Source organism: Dermochelys coriacea, chromosome 20, assembly GCF_009764565.3.
Source record: "Dermochelys coriacea isolate rDerCor1 chromosome 20, rDerCor1.pri.v4, whole genome shotgun sequence".
Taxonomy (NCBI): Eukaryota; Metazoa; Chordata; order Testudines; family Dermochelyidae; genus Dermochelys; species Dermochelys coriacea.
The window spans coordinates 4,236,285-4,254,608 of NC_050087.2; the positions used below are offsets into that span (position 1 = coordinate 4,236,285).

General features: G+C 45.0%; 1 protein-coding gene across 3 annotated transcripts in view; it reads right to left on the reverse strand.

Annotated features, from left to right (window-relative positions):
* Positions 1–18,324, reverse strand: part of TFCP2 (transcription factor CP2) — a 38,309-nt gene that overhangs the window by 8,816 nt on the left and 11,169 nt on the right. Inside the window, exons 2-9 of one of the 3 annotated variants that reach the window (XM_038378425.2) lie at positions 10,099–10,250; positions 9,011–9,087; positions 8,203–8,308; positions 7,414–7,520; positions 6,470–6,622; positions 2,233–2,343; positions 1,486–1,574; positions 860–908 (exon numbers count right to left, since the gene is read on the reverse strand). In XM_038378425.2, the coding sequence (XP_038234353.1) occupies positions 860–908; positions 1,486–1,574; positions 2,233–2,343; positions 6,470–6,622; positions 7,414–7,520; positions 8,203–8,308; positions 9,011–9,087; positions 10,099–10,250 (844 nt within the window). Of the gene's footprint in view, positions 1–829; positions 909–1,485; positions 1,575–2,232; positions 2,344–6,469; positions 6,623–7,413; positions 7,521–8,202; positions 8,309–9,010; positions 9,101–10,098; positions 10,251–18,324 lie in introns of all 3 variants that reach the window. The other 2 variants (XM_038378424.2, XM_043506598.1) reach the window with 2 other exon arrangements.

Consider the following 18,324-nt stretch of genomic DNA (forward strand, 5'->3'; position numbering starts at 1 on the left):
TGTAGCACAGGTCAGCTAGATTACTACTGTAATATGGTAACACCTAGGCCCCAAGGCATGGATCAGGGCCCTCTATAAACATAGAATGAAGATGGTCCTTATCCCAAAGAGCTTACAATTTCAGTATAACACTAGAGACAGCAGGTGAAATACAGACAAACTGGGGTGGGGGTGGGGGGGGAGACACAACACGGACAGGTAAGAGGGCAGAAGCACCACAATGAGATAATGCTGGTCAGCAAAACAGAGCAGAGGTCACAGCATGCCAGCTGCTCAACCACTGTCAAAGTTTTCGTATGGCTTCACAGAGTTTTCACTCTACAGCCTCTCTCGCCAAGTAGGAGCCACTGAGGAAGAAGTTATAAGCTTAATGTAGAAGTTACTTAGTGAACTTCTTTGGCCTGTGTTTTTGAGGTCAGACTAGATGATAACAGCCCCTTCTGGCTTTAAAATGGTCTATGAAATTTATTCTCAAGGGAAGTCTGGACAGCCCAGAGACAGATGACTTGTCTACATGGGGAATTATTCTGGAATAACTATTCCTGATTAACATCTGGATGCTCTTATTCTGGAATCAGAGTGTTTTATTCCAAATTATCTGAAAGTGGATTAAATTCATTTGGAATAAGAGTATCCACAGATGGAGCTAACCCGGAATAGTTAAATCACTTTAAAGTCAAACCCTACCTTATTCCGGATTAACTTTCATGTGTAGACAAGCCCAGAGACCCCATACTGCAGCATACCAGCAAGCTCCTGAACATAGACACCTAGAAACCCACAAACTTCCAACAGTAAATTTAGAAAATAGGATTAACACCATCCTTACCACAAGCATAAGATTTGAGGTGGGACTTACATCTGTGATCGGAGGAGGTGGCTCGGGTTGGTGATTTGGAGAGCCATTTCTAGATTTTGAGAAAAAAAATTAAAACGTGGTTGGAGTCTGCTCTTCCCCCCCTCCCAGTCTGATGCCTCTAAAATACACTGACAAAAGGTGTCACATATTCTATTGTGAATCACGATTCGCAATGACTGGCACCCAGTGTGTTTTAGAAAGTGGGCTCAGAAACCTGTAGGCATGGCTGGTTGCAAGTAGCAAAGTGACCACGTCGATATCATTGCCAGGGAAATGAAATACCCCGCAGAACAACGAACGGCACTACGTGAGCAAATGAATATGCCAGGGGAAGGCTGATGGCTGAACACAGACAGAACAGCTACACAAATGCACATTCAGTTCTCATTTCAGGGGCAAAGATGGCTGTACATGTTAGTGATCAAAATGAGCAACAGTCTAGATCTCCAGGAGCTGCCATTTTTGCTGCTATTAGCGCTTTTTAAATAGGATGCTCTAGCTGCTGGTTCTCAAATGCTAGGAAATCATTTAGGATAAGGTCACCAGACAATTCAAATGTTTCCATCCCTCAGGGAAGTCAGAAGAGGATGACAGCCAGCCAAGAAGTTCTCACTGCCCACACTTACCCCTCACCAATGGAAAAGCTGCTGTGGGAGCTATTAAAGCCAGGAGATGGTGCATTGTTGACGTAAGTGATCTCTGGCCACGGAGAACACTAGAAATGAAAAGCCAATTGTGAGATCCCCAGGAAAGTCACAGTATTGTTTTTAACTTTTACAAACTGCTTTGTCTAGATTTAGCTTTAAACTGGCTTCTAGGGCAAAATTGTTATCTGTTCTGTTTAAATGTAGACTATAGCAGTTATCTGCAAAAAGCAGCTTTACTCTGAAGAGTTAGTTTACTGCTGCATTACAATGTATAGGGATAGTACAGACCCTGTGAAACACTGGACAGTCTTCAAATTACAATATTCAAAACAGTGAGCTCTTGGATTGGAGTCAGATCTCCTGGGCATTTTGTGTGTTTGCTTAAGATTCTCCCACTGGGCCAGCTGCAGAGCGTGCACACACAATCAAGCAGCCTGTTACTGAATTTAGAAATACCACAGAATTTACTCTAACCAGATCAAATACTCAAACTGTTCTACTGAAGCACTTCCCAAGGGATATAGAATCAGTTTAGCATGGGGGTCCAAAGAATGAAATAGCTGCCTCTTACACCCTATCTAACTATTTATCACACCCACCATCTGGGCTCAAGAGCCAAACAGTTTAATGACCCTTCAAGAGATGGAATGATATGGTCACCCCCAACCAAGCTGATTTGCTAAGAGACAGATTCCAGCAGCCAAATACACCTCCAAGATGTTTTACCTCTGTGAGTATTGTGGTCTCATAGGAAGGCTGGTATTTCTCCTTCTCATGAGGAGTTCGCTTCTCCATTTTCTCTCGGTCCGTCTTCTGTTTTCGATCTGCTCCTTTGGGCTGGAAGTCCAACATTTTTATTAGATCACAAATGCCTGGCATCTTGGAAGGGAGTTAGCCAAATGCAGGAAGGAGAGTTAGATTCACACTGGCTGCATAAAGAAACAGATGGAAACTGGAACAGAATAGAAAAGCTGACAGAGAGCTTGGGAATCTTTCAGGTTATTGTGCTGGGGGACAGATTCCAAACCGCTGCCTTAGGGGAAGGTAGCCCGGCTGGTATGGGCAGAGAATTAGAGAATAATGCTCTCTCTGTGTCAGATCTTCATATTACTAGATGTTTTCCCTACTAACCTTATCTGCCCTCCCCCAGGAAAAGATTTCAAAAGATCTTAACTAGAAAGTAAAAAATCTTTCAGAAAGGAATTAGGCACAGACCAGGATGCTATGCCATGCCAATGAGCTCTAACAGGGCAAAGACATTGGGGGGGGGGGGGGTGGCGGCAGATTTGTTCTGGGTTAAGTCTGTTGCAGCATAAGGGAAAGAGCCCTGGATGGTGAATCAGACCACCTAGATTCTATTCCAAGCTCTGCCACTGGGCTGCTGGGTGACATGGGGCAAGTCACTTCACCACTCTATACCTCAGTTTCCCCATCTGTAAAATGGGATAATGGAACTGACCTGCTTCGTAAAGTGCTCTAAGACCTGATGAAAAGCACTAAAGAGTTAGGGATTATGGTTTAGGGCTTCAAGGAGACTATTCCTTTAGGAGACTAGTAAGATTCCCCATTCCCCTTCTACCTCACCTCTGGAGAGGTTTAAAGCTAGACTTGCAATTACTGTAGGGAATAATTCTGTGTTGGCTCCTTGGCATAGACTAGCTGACAATGATCAGGGAAGGGAGATGATGGAGAATTGTTTCAGAGTAGTAGCCATGTTAGTCTGTATCCGCAAAAAGAAAAGGAGGACATGTGGCACCTTAGAGCCTAACAAATTTATTTGAGCATAAGCTTTCGTGAGCTACAGCTCACTTCATTGGATGCATGCAGGGAATTGGGTTCTGCATGCTAACACTCAGAGTACTTTTTCCAACACTTCGGTATTTCATAGGGCTGCTGGTATAAGCACAGTATTGGCAGTGAACTGAAAGGGTCACCAAGTTCTTTTGGCTACAAAGCTCTTCCCTGCAACATTTCACAGACTATTTCAGTTCATCTCTTTTTCCATGCTTGCTTTTAAGCCTTCAAATAACTTGTTTTATCGCACCTCCTGCACTTTATGAAATTCCTTGCTAGATTTTCATCTATGTAAGCAGGTTAGTGGCGCACACACCCTTTCACAGCTCAGTGTAAGTTGTTAGACAACATAACTCAAGCTGTCTGTAAATGAAGGATGGAATTCCCGTTCAGGATTCTGAAGAAACTGCCTTTGCATTTGGAGGTTCTTTAACGTGCTTCCCAGGACTATGGCCCTCAGGCCATTTCTGCATTAATGAAATTTGTTCTGGCCCAACTACACCAACATAGTTGCATTGATGCAAACCCCTAATGTAGATGTGCTGCAACAGTGCAAAGCGAGGCCTATACAAGAGTAAGCTGCACAGGTGTAAACACTGCTACATGTCTACACAAAGGGCAGGTCTACACTTAAAAGCACTTAAGTGAAGATGCTCCTATGCCAGCGGAAGAGTTGGCAGAGTTAATCCACCTCCATGAGAGGCTCTCTAGACAGGGGATTATGTTGGTATAAATATGTTGCTACTCCTGAGCAACGTAGTTAAACTGATACAAGTCTCTAGTGTAGACCTGGCCGGACGGTTTGCAATGATGTAGTTACAATGGTACCAGATTCCTTAATGCAGACATATGGAGCGCCATGCTTTCCCCCAGACGCCTCAAAACTGAGGATCTGAAATGCTACGCTGGAGTTTCTTTCCTGCCGAAGTGTTAAGCCTGCAGAGCAGCTTCCCCTCCCCGGCTTAGAAACAGCGACTAGAGCAACAAGGTCCATTAAAGCAGACATCAGCTGGTTCAAAAAACAGAACCTGCATCCCTGCTCTGCCCCATATTTCAGTTTGGGTCTGCGTCAAGTGTCTCTGCAAAGGTTTGGGAAGATGACCCACATGGGGAAAACTCCACATGGGGAAAAGACCTGATAAAAGCCCTCACAAGCCACTTTCAAAAACACAGCCACACTGGACTTCTACTCCCACGGTCGATATTACGCCTGCGGATAGGAATGTCCCGAGAATCTTCCTGCAGTGAAAGGATCACACGCAGATTTACCCCAGGCACTGATGTTATCTGCAGCCCAAACAGTGCTTGTGCTACAGGTGCAGTGGCTGTATCTAGTGACAGGTTTCAGATTAACCTGATTCCATGTAGTCAAATCCTTGCCAAGCTCTCAGCCACTCGGAGTTCAAAAGAGTTTCCTGTGATCTCTGTCACCCATCAGCTCTTGAGAGGGAAGGGTTATTTATACTTCAAAATGGGAGCAGCTACTTCCACCAGGAATCCAAACAGAGCATATAAAGATTGCCTGTAGGATAAACAGCTAGAAGTCCTGTTGCAAGGTAACAGCTTTTCACAGTCAGTAAGAGTGGGTAACAAGTGCATGAAGATCATGAATCATTCTGACACTAGATGGAGATGCCCCCAGACCTACCTACCAGCCAACCCATCTGCAAAGGGTTTATGCCTCTGTCCTAACATGTACCAGCTTGAAGCCTGGTAAGCAGGACTTTACTTCTGAATAGCTGAGTGGTTCTTCCTCTGGTTTCAAAGGGAATTTGGTATTTTCTGCATCTGTTGCCATGTTTCCTAGTGTTAGAAACAGAAGCTGTGCAGATGTTCAGAGTGGCAATCCTGCTCTTGAGAGTGAGCTGGCCAATAGGCCATCATATCACAGCTCAGGATGCTAGAGGTTACATTCATATCTTATATATTTGTACTAACGTAGCACCCAGAAGACCCAACCGAGATCAGGGTCCCATTGTGCTGGGCATTGTACCAAAGCATAGGCCATGTCTATATGTATAGTGCACGGTGTGGTGAAGACGCTCTGTGCTGATGGGAGAGAGCTCTCCTGTCGGCATTAAAAAACCCCACCTACGTGAGTGGCAAAAGCTATAAGCTTATGAGCTTCTCCTGCTGACATAGCGTTGTGTACACAAACGCTTATGTTGCTGTAACCTATGTTGCTCAGGAGGTTGGAATATTCACACCCCGAGCGACATAAGTTTTGCTGACACAGGCTGTAGTGTACACATAGCCTAAGAAATAGTCCCTGCCCTAAAGCGCTCACAATCTAAACAGACAAGACAGATAAGAGGTAGGGGGAGAAACAAGCAGAGAGGTGAAGTGACTAGCCCAAAGGCGCACAGCAAGTCAGTGCCAGGGTTGGGCCCAGAACCTCTGTTCTCCTGTCTTAGTGCAGCACCCTAGCCACTAGACCAAGCCATTCTGACAGCTCTCTGTGCTGGGCTCCCCTTTGGGGCTGGAGAGGAGCCAGGGAAGTTGTCCAGGGTTTTGTATTATTATGCAGGAACAAAGATTGTCTAAGACGGCGTCACTTGTCCCAAACATCCTGGGGGTGCCATCGGCCATCTATTCCAGACCCAAGCAGTTCTGCTGGCAAGCAGCCTTTCCTCTAGGGCTATCCCTAGGCTTTGATCTTTTACCTACTCCTCTTACTACCCCCCACAAAAGCTAAGGACAGATCAGATAGTCACACCCCAGGCTTATGTTGACATTAAACCACTGATCCGATCCTTACCTCATATTACATTCACACATTTCACTTGTGCCTGCATGAACCCAGGGGCTAGAGAGGGACTAGATTTATAACAATTTTTTAGCACCTATCCCACAATAACTAGAAGCTAAAACAGAGAAAACTGCCCAAGGCCAAGATATGAAGGCCTAGGAGAGCACAAGCAAAGTCCCCTTGGATGTCATTACATTACTCCCAGCCTACAAGTTTTGCTGCCTATATACCAGTATTTATAGGGAGCCAGTCACGACAGGCAAGGAGCTGCTTCTGTGGCGTACAAAGGCAAGGCCCTGTCCCTGCAGTTCATTGAGGCAGCCGAGTCAGCTGGGGTCTGCTCCCTGATTGTTTCACCTGGGGGACATTTGTGTCTGGTTCTAGCTCTTTAGCAGGATGTGCCCACAGCGCATATGGTACCTTGAAGACTTTAATCTGGCAGCTGGCAGAATGCAAGTGCTCAGTGTACTCCCCATTCTCGTTCTCTTTAAAGGTGTCGATCTGGACTCGGAAGGGCACTCCCTTTTCGCCACCATGTTTCCTCATGGTGAACTCTGTGCTGATACAGTGCACCTGAGAAAAGTCACCAGGAGGGGCACCATTAGTAGAGAGCCAACGTTGCAGAACAAGAACATGCCTGGTAACCATTCAAGGCAAAATGTTCCCCCTAAAGTCTCACACTCAGCTGGACACATCCCAGTGAGATGCATGCACTGCAGGGCTGAGATAGAAATGCATTGGATAGCACGAACATTAAGGCGTTAAAGAAACACCAGCAGAAGTGTGCGTGTATGGGGTGTGTGTTTAATTCACTTTCTGCCTACAAGATTTCCAACTTACTATTGTTACAAATGACACCCCAAGATCACTAGAACTGAAAAGCAGATTGTAAACCCCACCCACACTTTTTCCAGTTTATTCCTTCTAGGCCCAAAGGACCAGATTTTCAAATATATTTAGGCACCCATTGGGATTTTCAAAGTGGCTAAGCAAGTTAGGCACTCAAATCCTATTGATTTCAATAGGAATTCAGCAACCAACTAGCTTACATGCTTTCAAAAATCCCACTAGGTGCCTAAATACCCTTGACAATTTGGCCCAAATGCACAGGCAATTTCACTGTTTTATAGCTAGCCAGAGACACTTCCTATTTCATACCATAACAAGACAATGCCACCCTCATCCATTGCTCTAGGGGGAGCTCTTGTGCAGATCCTTCCCCAGCTCCTATAAAACCCAGTTGTCTGCTGTTTCTGAGTATTGACCCAGGAAAGAGCCTTTTTTCCTAGCACAGCTTCTCCCCTCCCCTGGGTTGCTGCAAAGGAGCAGCAGGAGCTGGGTGTTCCCCGCAACTCCTGACTTACCTGGATGAACACTGAAGTCCTTTTTGAAGGATCCCAGAGAAACTCCACTGTATTTAGTTGTGTTGGATTTGCCCTGGGGTCAATTATACCCACAGACATCGGGATATCTGTGGAAGCACAACACACACTTGGAGGGCAAGCACAAGGCAGAAAGAGTCTCTGACCCTCTGGATGTATTAGCCCAAGTACAGTGACAGGGGCATCATCTCTATTTCACTTGCCCTGCAGGAACCAGAGCGGAGTGAATTTCTTGAGGAAGTTCAGCGTGCAAGAAATCAAGGGATCGAGGAGTTTGGCTAGAACTCCACATAGTTCAGGCAGATGCTGTGCAAGCTTCCCCACGCCCAGCCTTGATAATGCACCTCAATCCTAGCCTGCCACGTAGCAGTGGCAAGGGAGACAGAGCAATATGGAGACCACAGCTAGGAAAAGTTGTGTATTACAGTGAAGGCTCCTGTTGTGCAGGGGACATGGAACAAGGGACACAATGTTTTTAAACCCTTTAATACCTACAATGATGAGTTAGTCACTTTTTTTCCTGAAGGGCTTAGGAGGTCATATTCAAAACAGAACTGCCAGCTAAAGTCACGAGTCAGTACTAAATGCAATAATTTACCCTCTATTTTATGGGGAGCAAAGCATTATTCTTCCCTCTTCTTGCCTATAAAAATAATTCTTGGGTTACTTAGAGCACAGAAGAGGTTTGGATCAGTGGGAATTGCAACAGTTAAGACAAACTACATGCAGATCTGTTCTTCATGCCCTATCCGGGCTGCTGCAGACACTCACCTATATCCAATATCCTGTCCCCAGGCCTGTTCCACCTCCAGCCCTCAAGCTGCTGATGCTCCGTATATTGCAGCCGCCGGTCATGAAACACCACTCGAAATATACTCTAGAGGGAACAGAGAATCACCGTGTGTCCAGTCCCGCAACCATCACTAAGCAGCTCAGGCAGTAGGGTTCACCAGCTCAGTGAAAGAGCAGGGAGGGAGAATATGAGAAACCTAGAGCCATACACAGAAGCTGAAGGGGCAAAACGAAGAGTTAAACTAGGCCCTGTGAGGTGAGTGACAAGCCACCAAGTTAGCATTTCCTCTTATCCCAGCTCTTCCCTATCAGGGTGCTTGTGGGGAATGGTTCAAAGATCCGTCCAAAGATGGAATGAGGTGAAGCATTAGCTGTGGAGGAAAGGGCGTCCTTTTGCACAATGCAAAGTTCTCCCTCACCTCTATACCCCTCAGGAGATGTGTGCAACCGCATTTTCTTTTCTTGGCACTGGACTGTCATACCTTAGTCTGGACCTGAGATCCTCAAGCGTTAACAGCAGATTCTCTGCCAAGGAGGTGGAGGAGTCTAGCTGGCTCAATTTTCCGTAGGGCCTTTGGTTCTGGTGGAGCCCTGGGGAGACCAGCTAATCCCACACCGGCTGGGGAGCACCTTGTGCAGGTTGGTGGCACTGAATGCCTGAAAGCACCTATCAATTCCTATGCCCAGAGGATCTCTCCGTGCAGACTGCGTGGTTTTGTGCTGCATTGGCAGGACACCCTATGTGAGGATGTCTGTATAAAAAGGACACTCATTCTCATTCACTTACCTTTACCAGTTTCCCATTTATCTCAGGCAGCTCCCCGATTTTCCGGTTATCTAGCATCCGGATCTCATACGACTGACCTAAGGAAGAGGCCTAACAACTGTTAGCCGCACATGGGTTTTGCTCTTCTTTGGCATTTAATTTGCCATCTAATACAAGAGTGACAGAAGTGGCAAGAAGTGACATGTTGATCAGGGACTGGATGAACACTGGCCAAGGGAGAGGGCCCTGGGATGTTAGCTCCTGTCTTTCCTTGTGAACCAAGATGTAGCTTTCTAGGAATTGCCCACACTAACAAAGCTCATCTACTTGCAAACTAAGAATATGAGAAGAAACCTATTACATGTTGACTTAATTGGGTTACCAGCAGCTATCCTGATCTTTCCAAAATCCCACCTATGGAGGTGACTGGAATTTATAGACTCAGTCTGTAAGGTCAGAAGGGACCATCATGATCATCTAGTCTGACCTCCTGCGCATTGCAGGCCACAAAACCTCACCCACTCCAAGAGAATACACATGCTGAAGAATTGCCTATCCCCAATAATATGCTTGCTCTAACTTACTTCCTCTTACAGCCAGTCACAAGAACATGTGCTGGCAGCCAGGTGAGCAAAGTCCTAGTAAGGAGAAAGGGGTATCCTTATGATGCATCAAGTAGGATCAAGAGATGCATTTGTAGCACAATCTGCTTTAGGTTATGAAGATTGTCTATAATGCCTGTAAGATATAGTGTATTTGTTGGTATAGACACTAACCAGTCCTATGCTAGCCTTGGTCTAAGAACCACAAATGTTAGCAGTAGGTTCTCTGCCAATCAGGCTGCGAGGTTTAGATGGCTCAGTTTTCCTTAGGACTTTTGGTTCTGGTGGAACCTTGGGGAAACCAGCTAATCCCACACCTGCTGGGATAGAGAGAAATGAGGTGAAAAGGCTGGGAGCCTCGAAACAGCTTGGGTTTTAGTACAAAGATGGTTTACATGTGAAGGGTGAAAGTTTTTAAGAGTACGTTATGAAAGTCAGACCCCTTAATAAATAAATATATGTGAGCCAATGAGCCGATTTCCACCTGCCCCCACAGAAAAGCCTCACCTTGATTGAGATAGGTGAGTGTTTCATCATGGAGTTTCACTGCAGGGGATGTGGCTGCACACAGAACGTATTGAAAAGGCAGGATCTTGTTTTCGTTGTCGGGAGGCAAACTTGATTCTTCCTGTTTGAATATGGGCAGGGCTAGAACATCACTGCAACAGAGATTTGTCAGTCAGGTTTGGTTTTGGCTCCGACAGCACAGAGATGTCATTTTGATATTTCACACCTCACAACTCCCTCCATCTAACGCCCATCTTCAAGCTGTACAAAAAGGGCATAAAGCAAGCGATTCTGAACAGCACCCAAAGACTGATTCTTGCAAGTTTTTTTTTTATTATTATTATTATCATCATCATCATCCTCCCTGCCCATCTAAATACGATCAATTCCCTGCTTCAAATCATCATCAGTATGTGGCTTAAATGCAGAGACATCCCCTTTAACAACAGGCCTATTTTACTACCTTTATACCCCATGGCACACAACCAACATTGCAGCGCACATTCTCCAAGATGGGAGGATGGGTAAGTGAACAAAGACATTAATGTCATGCTGCAAAAAATAGCCAGTCACCCTCTTGACCCTCAGGAGCCATAGGCAACCACCTCCACAGCCGCAACATCCACCCCCGTGCAGCTATCCACAACCCAAACTGGGACTCCAATTGTACCAGCTTCCAGTGAGTGGTTTGTTTTTATAAGCCATGGTGCAAGAGCTCATACCACCAAACTAATTTGGTAACACTGAGCTTTCATGAGCTTCAAAGGAGCAATCACTGGTAATGCCTCAGCATGCTGCTCCTGGAAAGGCACTTTGTGCTGATCCCTGTTTAAAACAAGAACTATGTACATACTTATACACGTATATCAGGTTGGGCTGATTTAAATCAGATTCCAATCACAGATTCAAAAATCAGTAACCAGGAAACCTTGATTTAAACCCATTTTAATCTTGTTTTGCATTTGTACTTTTTAATAACTTTACTAAAGACAAACTGATTCTCATTGGTTGATAACCACTACACTGTATTGATTTGCCACTAAATATAGCCTTCAAACTATATTTGGTAGTTTTTGCTAACCAGGAGAATAACACAATCTATACACACTTATTAAGCACCTGTGTAACTTAACATACCTTTAATTTAAATTTTGAAGTTTTTACATTTTTATAGCATTAGAAAATAAGAAATGCACCGTTCACAGTTTACCAACTGATTATTGTCTAATTTCATTTAGATGGAAATTATATTTTTGGGAGCATTTTTAATTGAATTCTAAACTTGTTTTTATTAATTAAATAAGACTACTTTAAATGTGCTAGATAGGCAAGAAAAAGTTTTTATCAAAATATATGTTTTGCATTTAAAACGAACTGAATTGTTTCCAATCACCATGTCTTTTAAGATCTTAAAAACTAGTAGATCTCATCCTTTCACACCTTGTTTCTATTCATAGATTGAAAGAGGAAAAACAAGATTCCCTGCTTTCTCAACTTCCAGTTGGTTTCTCAACTAAGAACAAACTAGTCATTGAACTGAACTAGCTGAATAATCCCAAGGGAAGAAAATACTCTGTACCTGCAGAAGAGGCCACAGCTGCCTACAGCTAGTTTAGCACTCAAACTACCACCAGTTCAGTGAAAATTCAGCACCCAACACATACTGCTTGAATATCATTCAAATAATTAATAGATTACAGTAAATTTAAAGCTTGAATACAGATTGCCAATTTAAATTTTAAATAGGTTTTCTTTTTAAAAGAAAAGTGTATTTAAATTTAATTTTTTTTTTTAAAAAAACAACTGATTTTTATCCATTCTGATTTTTTATTTTAAAACGTATAGCGTGCATGCAAAAGGCCCGTCCTATATCAAACCATTAACCTTCACGGAAGTGACATACGTCATAGCTCCCACATCGACTTTGCCCCTTCCATTAGCTCAAAAAGTTAGATAAATTCTTGCTTCTGCGGTCAGTCTGTGCATACAGATAGCTGTCTCCATCGGACAGGCTGAGGACTGAACTCGCCTGTCCCACACCATCACATTTGCCAAGGAAGAATGTGCAGACAGCTCGTAAAGGAGTTGTGCTTGGTCTTAAACCACCCCCCCCAACACTGACACCTGCTGCAGGCAGCATTTTTCAAAAGCTAGAGAGTTTGCTAGGTTACCTTGGGGGTGGGAGGGATGGGAAGGGCAGGGATGATTCACCTTGCCTTTCCCTCAGGGCCCAGCGTCTTTGAACCACTTCTCGTCCCTCTCTGCCCCCTCATTGGGAGACCGGAGTCAAGTCAATCCCTTTCAAATTCAGAGCCATCACTGCTATGTTCAAACGACAAACAACCAACAAGAGCTATGGTAACACGAATACAACCCCTAGAACGTGCTCCTTGGAGCAGGGACTACGCCTGAGTTTGTGGAGCATCTAGCACAAGGCCCCAATCTGGATCTACTGGGAGCACTCAACAATATAAATGCTGCACAACAAACCACCAACCCATCTTTGCCAACTAGCCAGCCATGTGAGTGAATGGTACCATCATGCTTGTGGGAGCTTTGGGCATTTGTAGAGTCCTGCGCGGAGACAAAAATTTGTACCCACATCCAATCCACAAACATGGTCCACGGCTATAAAGAAGATCTCTGCAGATTTGCAGGGCTCTAGGCATTTGAACTCCTACATCCAGGCAAGCAAGCATATCCAGGAGTCACCAGAAGAGAAGATCCTCCCACCGAGCTGCCATGGAGATGGAGCAGCTTTTATGGAATCGAGGATGGCAACCCAACTAGACAGACATTCCTTCGTACTAGATATAACGGGCAGATTTTTCACAGTGACGATAATCAGTCTTTGGAACAAATTACCAAGGGTTGTGGTGGATTCTCCATCACAAGAAATTTCAAAAACCAAGAACCGATGTTTTTTCAAAGAGATATGCTTTTGTTCAAGCACAGCTATTGAACCTGAAGCAGGAATTAATTTACAGAGAAATCCTATGGCTTTTGTTACACAGGTGGTCAGACTAAACCAACACAATGGTTCCTTTTGACCTTAAAACAAAACAAAAAACAAAATCACAGCACCTTCCATTAGCTAGTGACATTTCTCAGCACCCTTAACTCCAATAGAGAAGATTTAAACTCCTATTAGTAGAAATTACCAGTAAATCATTATTAGATCATCGATTTCTACACCTCATTTGTCATTGGCTGTTTACAAATGTGGTTTGCCTCAGATGCCACTGCGAGGGGCTGGGTCACTGGAGGGTCTAAAGCAACATTTGCTAGTGACCTTTTCCAACAGTACCACAACATATCATCTGGATACCTCACTGACCTGTCAGATTTACAATAAGCCAGGGATTCCCCCCCCCAACCCAATAATTTCAAGTAGGACCCCACAAGGGATACCAAGGTAGGTAGGTATCCCAAGTCCCAATGAATTTAAACAGGCCAACTCCCTACAGCAGTGGTTTTCAAACTGTGGATCGCAACCCAGTACTGGGTCGTGGAATGGAAGGCACAGGGTCATGGTGGCTCTGGTCAGCACCGCCGACCGGGTCATTAAAAGTCCTGTTGGTGGCGCTGCCTGGCTAAGGTAGGCTAGTCTCTACCTGTTCCAACACCACACTGTGGTGGTGTGGAAGTGGGCAGCAGCAGGTCCAGCTCCTGATGTGGGGGGGGGGAAGGGAGAAACACATGGGGCTTCATGTGTTGCCCCCACCTCGAGCACTGGCTCCGCACTCCAGTTCCCGGCCAACAGGAGATGGGGGGAGGGGTCGCAGTGCCTGCGGGTGAGAGCAGCACAGCTAGGCTTGTGCACCTCCACCTAGGAGCTGGACCTGCTGCTAGCTGCTTCCAGGGTGCAGCGCAGTCCATGGTGCCAGGACTGCCTTAGCACCCCTGCTGTGTCACTGACTGGGAGCTGCCCGAGGTAAGCCCATGCCTCAATCCCCTTCCCCCGCCCTGAGCACCCCCCACAGCTGGAGCCCCCTCCTGCACCCCAAATCCCTCAACCCCAGCCCCACCCCACAGTTTGCACCCATAGCCCAGACCCCCTCCTGCACCAGCCCAGAGCCCCAGCCCACACCCTGAACCCTTCATTCCCGGCCTATCCCACAGCCCTCACCCCAATTCTGTTGGGTCATGGGCATCAACAATTTTCTTCAAGTGGGTCGCCAGAAAAAAAAAGTTTGAAAACCATTGCCCTAAGGCCTTGTCAGCACACAAAAAGTGAATCACTTTAACTACAGCAGCATATGTGCCCCTAGCAGGGATGCAGTTATACTACTATCAAAGTGCTGGTAAACTGGTATAGCTTACTCCCTTTCCCACATGGGAATAAGCTATACTGGTAAAACTGCATTCACACTAGGGGTTGTACTGGTAGAATTATCATCAGTTGGGGTGTGTGTGTGGGGGGGAACTACACCCTTAATGGAAAGAGTTTTACCACTACAAAAATCTGGGGTGTAAACCAGGCTTTAAGCACTTCTAGAAAATCCCAGCTGATGTCGCTAAAAGTCTATCAGACTTCATCAGCTGTCAATAGCACTGACAGGAGGGACGCTCTGGAGACCTGTTCTCAGAATCTGATACAGCGCTCTGCTGGAGAAGCCTGACAATTCTTTGCAAATACATGACTGTTACTGACACACACACAAATCATGATGCATTCGAGGTGGAGAGCGCTGAAGTGCAGCTATAATAGCGGAACTTTTTTTTAAAATGAAAAGACGCTTCCCCCTTCAGTTCAGTTCTGCCACTCAAGCCCTCCGCCAAACACCAGCTGCCCACAATGCAATACACTGGTATCTCCAGGAATAGTACCTTACAGAGGCGATACTGCAATCGAGGCAGCAGCTGCTCGAAGGCTTGTCTATATTGAGTACTCAACCAGCATAGCTATTGCAGAATAAACTGTTCTGGAATAGTACCAAGTGGGGAATACTTCATTCGGGGGGGGGGGGGGGGGGGAGTCACGCATTCCACAATAGCTCTTCCAGAAAATTTCCTTGCTTAGGCAGGGCTCAAGAAAGAATGTTCTATGGGTCAGAGGAAGTCAAACCAATGAAAGAAGCAGAGCTCTGCTCACAAGACAGGGCGGTGTTGCATAAACAGACAAACCCCTCACACTTAGCACTGGATGAGACAAGGGAATTTCAACTTGCTAGATTAGCAAAGTAACCAGAAAATACTTTGCCCCTTAGGGTAAGATTGAATGGAATGTGAGGCCCTATTCAGACTAAGGTCACTGATACCATTACAACCATAGGGGGAGGAAAAACAGTCTAGACAGTTCAGAGCGAACGAACACCCCCCCCCCCCACACACACACAGTCCATTTCCTGGTTAAGCAAAGTTTTTTGGGTATTAAAATATATGTCACATTCACACAGACAAACTTGGGGATGAGAGTTTTTCCAGCGTAAAAATCTTGGATGGATTGCCCTTATTTTCTTCTCTCCTTTGTCCATTATTTGCATTACAGAAATGCCTAGCTATCCAACTGAGGTCAAGGCCCCTCACTGTACTAGGCATTGTATAAACACATAATAAGATAGTGCCTGCCCCAGAGAATTTACAATCTATACAGACAAGACAAAGGTTAGGGTGGATTGGGGGGAAAACTGAGGCAGAAAGAAGGGAAGTGACTTGCTCAGTCAATATCAGAGCCAAAATGAAAACCAAGGTTGTCTCAGACCCATGCCAATGCCCACTGGGCCACACGGCAGCTCAACTGTAGAAGCCCCACTGTCAATTAAATTGTATTTGAGAGTTTCCAAAACTTTGCTTCCACACAAATATCGAGACTGTGCAATGGCTCACACACTTTCCTTATGCCTTGGGGAATGCAATAGTTTTTATTATTTAATGCTTCTTTCCAGTTTGCCTAGCATGCTGTTGACCACAAACATGAAACACACGCCACCTCTTAGCACAGACATCCTACCTTGGCTGGAGGATGATTACGTTGGGCACAGACAAATCCCACATTAAGAGATTGCAGCTGTAGGACACAAAGGTAGTGAAATCAAAATAAACCCAAGGCAAAGCCCAGCCATTTGCATCGGTCCAGCTCAGTGTCCTCTATCTCATCTCCAATGCACTATGTGAATCTATCATCTGATGCTACTGTAACTTTTGTCCAGTCTACAGTTCAAGAACGCCAGAATTTGTACCCGAGGGAACAATCCTGCACTGGCAGGGAGACAGCTCGAATAATTTAAGTTATGACACATTTGACAAGCCACAAACCTATGCAAGTCAAAGTGCCTTCTCCATGATAACATTACATTTGAGACAAGTGACAAAAAAAGTCTATGCATACAGCCATAGTTAAACCTCCTTTCAGTCTCCCAGTACATCTCCTCTTATCTCCGCATCTCAGCTTGCAACTTCTTTGAGGCAGACTGTCTATTCGGTTCTCATGTACGTAGTGTCACTGTAGCAGCGTCGGTCCCAGGATATTAGAGAGACAAGATGGGTGAGGTAGTATCTTTTGTTGGACCAATGTCTGTGGGTGAGAGAGACAAGCTTTCGAGCTTACACAGAGCTCTACTTTATTTGTTTCCCATACTGCAATGAGCAAGTCAGCTCTTAGAAATATCTACAGCCTTAGAGGGAAGCCATTGTACTTAACAGAACACAGGTGTGGAGGCCAGCAAGCTAGCTTGTTTTAAGATGGGGCTTGGTAAATTTATTATTGGGATTGTATGATGGGGTTGCCTGCGATAAGCAGGGGACTCAACTCAGTGAGCCAGGAGGTTCCTTCCAATCATATGTAACATTGTACTTTTCAAAGAGTCTGAAGCCCAGATGTTCAAAAGGTATTTCAGGCACTTAACTACTACTGATTTCAATTGGAGTTAGGCACCTAAATCCCTCTGAGGATCTGGGCCTGAGAGTCGAGTTACTTTTTTTTTTTAAATAAATGTCACTAATCCAATTTAGCAGTCAGTGCTACTTATTAGTGGAACAGGAGATTTTGGGGACCATGTGTTGCTTTCAGGAGATAAGCTCCGATTGTTTTGAAACATCCTATCTCAGGTGTGGTCATGTGGCAGATTGTAAGATAGGAGACTTTTTGACAGGTTTCAGTGGTAGCAGTGAGAGTCTGTATCAGCAAAAAAAAAAAAGTGTCCTTGTGGCACCTTAGAGAATAACAAATTTATTTGGGCAGAAGCTTTTGTGAGCTAGAGTTTCACTCAGTGCCCTGTTGACAAAAATGGAGCCTGGAGGAGGAGTGAAGGAACATTGTGGCATACATTTCCACCATGCCCAACACACACAGATCGATGTCGGTGGGGGCTGCCCTGCCCTAGAGCGGAGACTTTAACATCACTGCAGACCTTGCTTTGGAGAGGCTGAGAAATTTTCTACCACACTGGGAGTTCATTTAAAAACAGTTTAAAAGCATATTAAGTTTTGCTTGACACCCCTTTCAACTACTTTACTTTTCAACTACTTTAGGGGAACGTAGAGAGTATGGGGAAGAAAGGTAGAGGAGGGTTAAGTCAGACCCTTAAAGGTCAACATGTTTTTGTTGTTTTTTTTGCTGAACATTAAGTCTGCTGTGGGAGAGCTGGACTAGTCAAACATTTACCATTTTGCCCCCTGAGCAAAGTTTTAACCCTTTGATTTCAGTAGATGAAATATTCATGAGTTCCCCTCCCCCCCCCAAAATGCTGCAAAAGTAACCAGTCTCCATCTGATTCCATCATTATCATAACAGGAAGTGGCTGCTTTTAGAGAGAGAAACCCATGTAGAAGGCAAGTTGGGCAGTTGCTGGCTGCAGTCCAGCCGCCCCTCACTGTAAGATGCATTGACATCTTATCTTTATTTCTTTTAAATGCCCTGATTTCTATCATCCATTCCACATGCATCACCATCCCTGCCTTCCATTAGATATTCACATACTACAGTGTCAAGGGCCATGTAGCAATGTATATAGTTAGAGACCTACCACATCCACAGTCCATTTTGGTCAATTTCACAGTCATAGGATTTTAAAAATCATATATTTCATTATTTTAGCTATTTAAATCTACAATTACAACACTGTGAAATTTCAGAGGTTCTGACCCAAAAAGAAGTTTGGGGGGGGGGGGGAAGTCACAAGATTATTGTGGGGAGGGGTTGCGGTACTGCTACCCTTACTTCTGCACTGTTGTTGGCAGTGGTGCTGCCTTCAGAGTTGGGCAGCTGGAGAGCGGTGGCTGCTG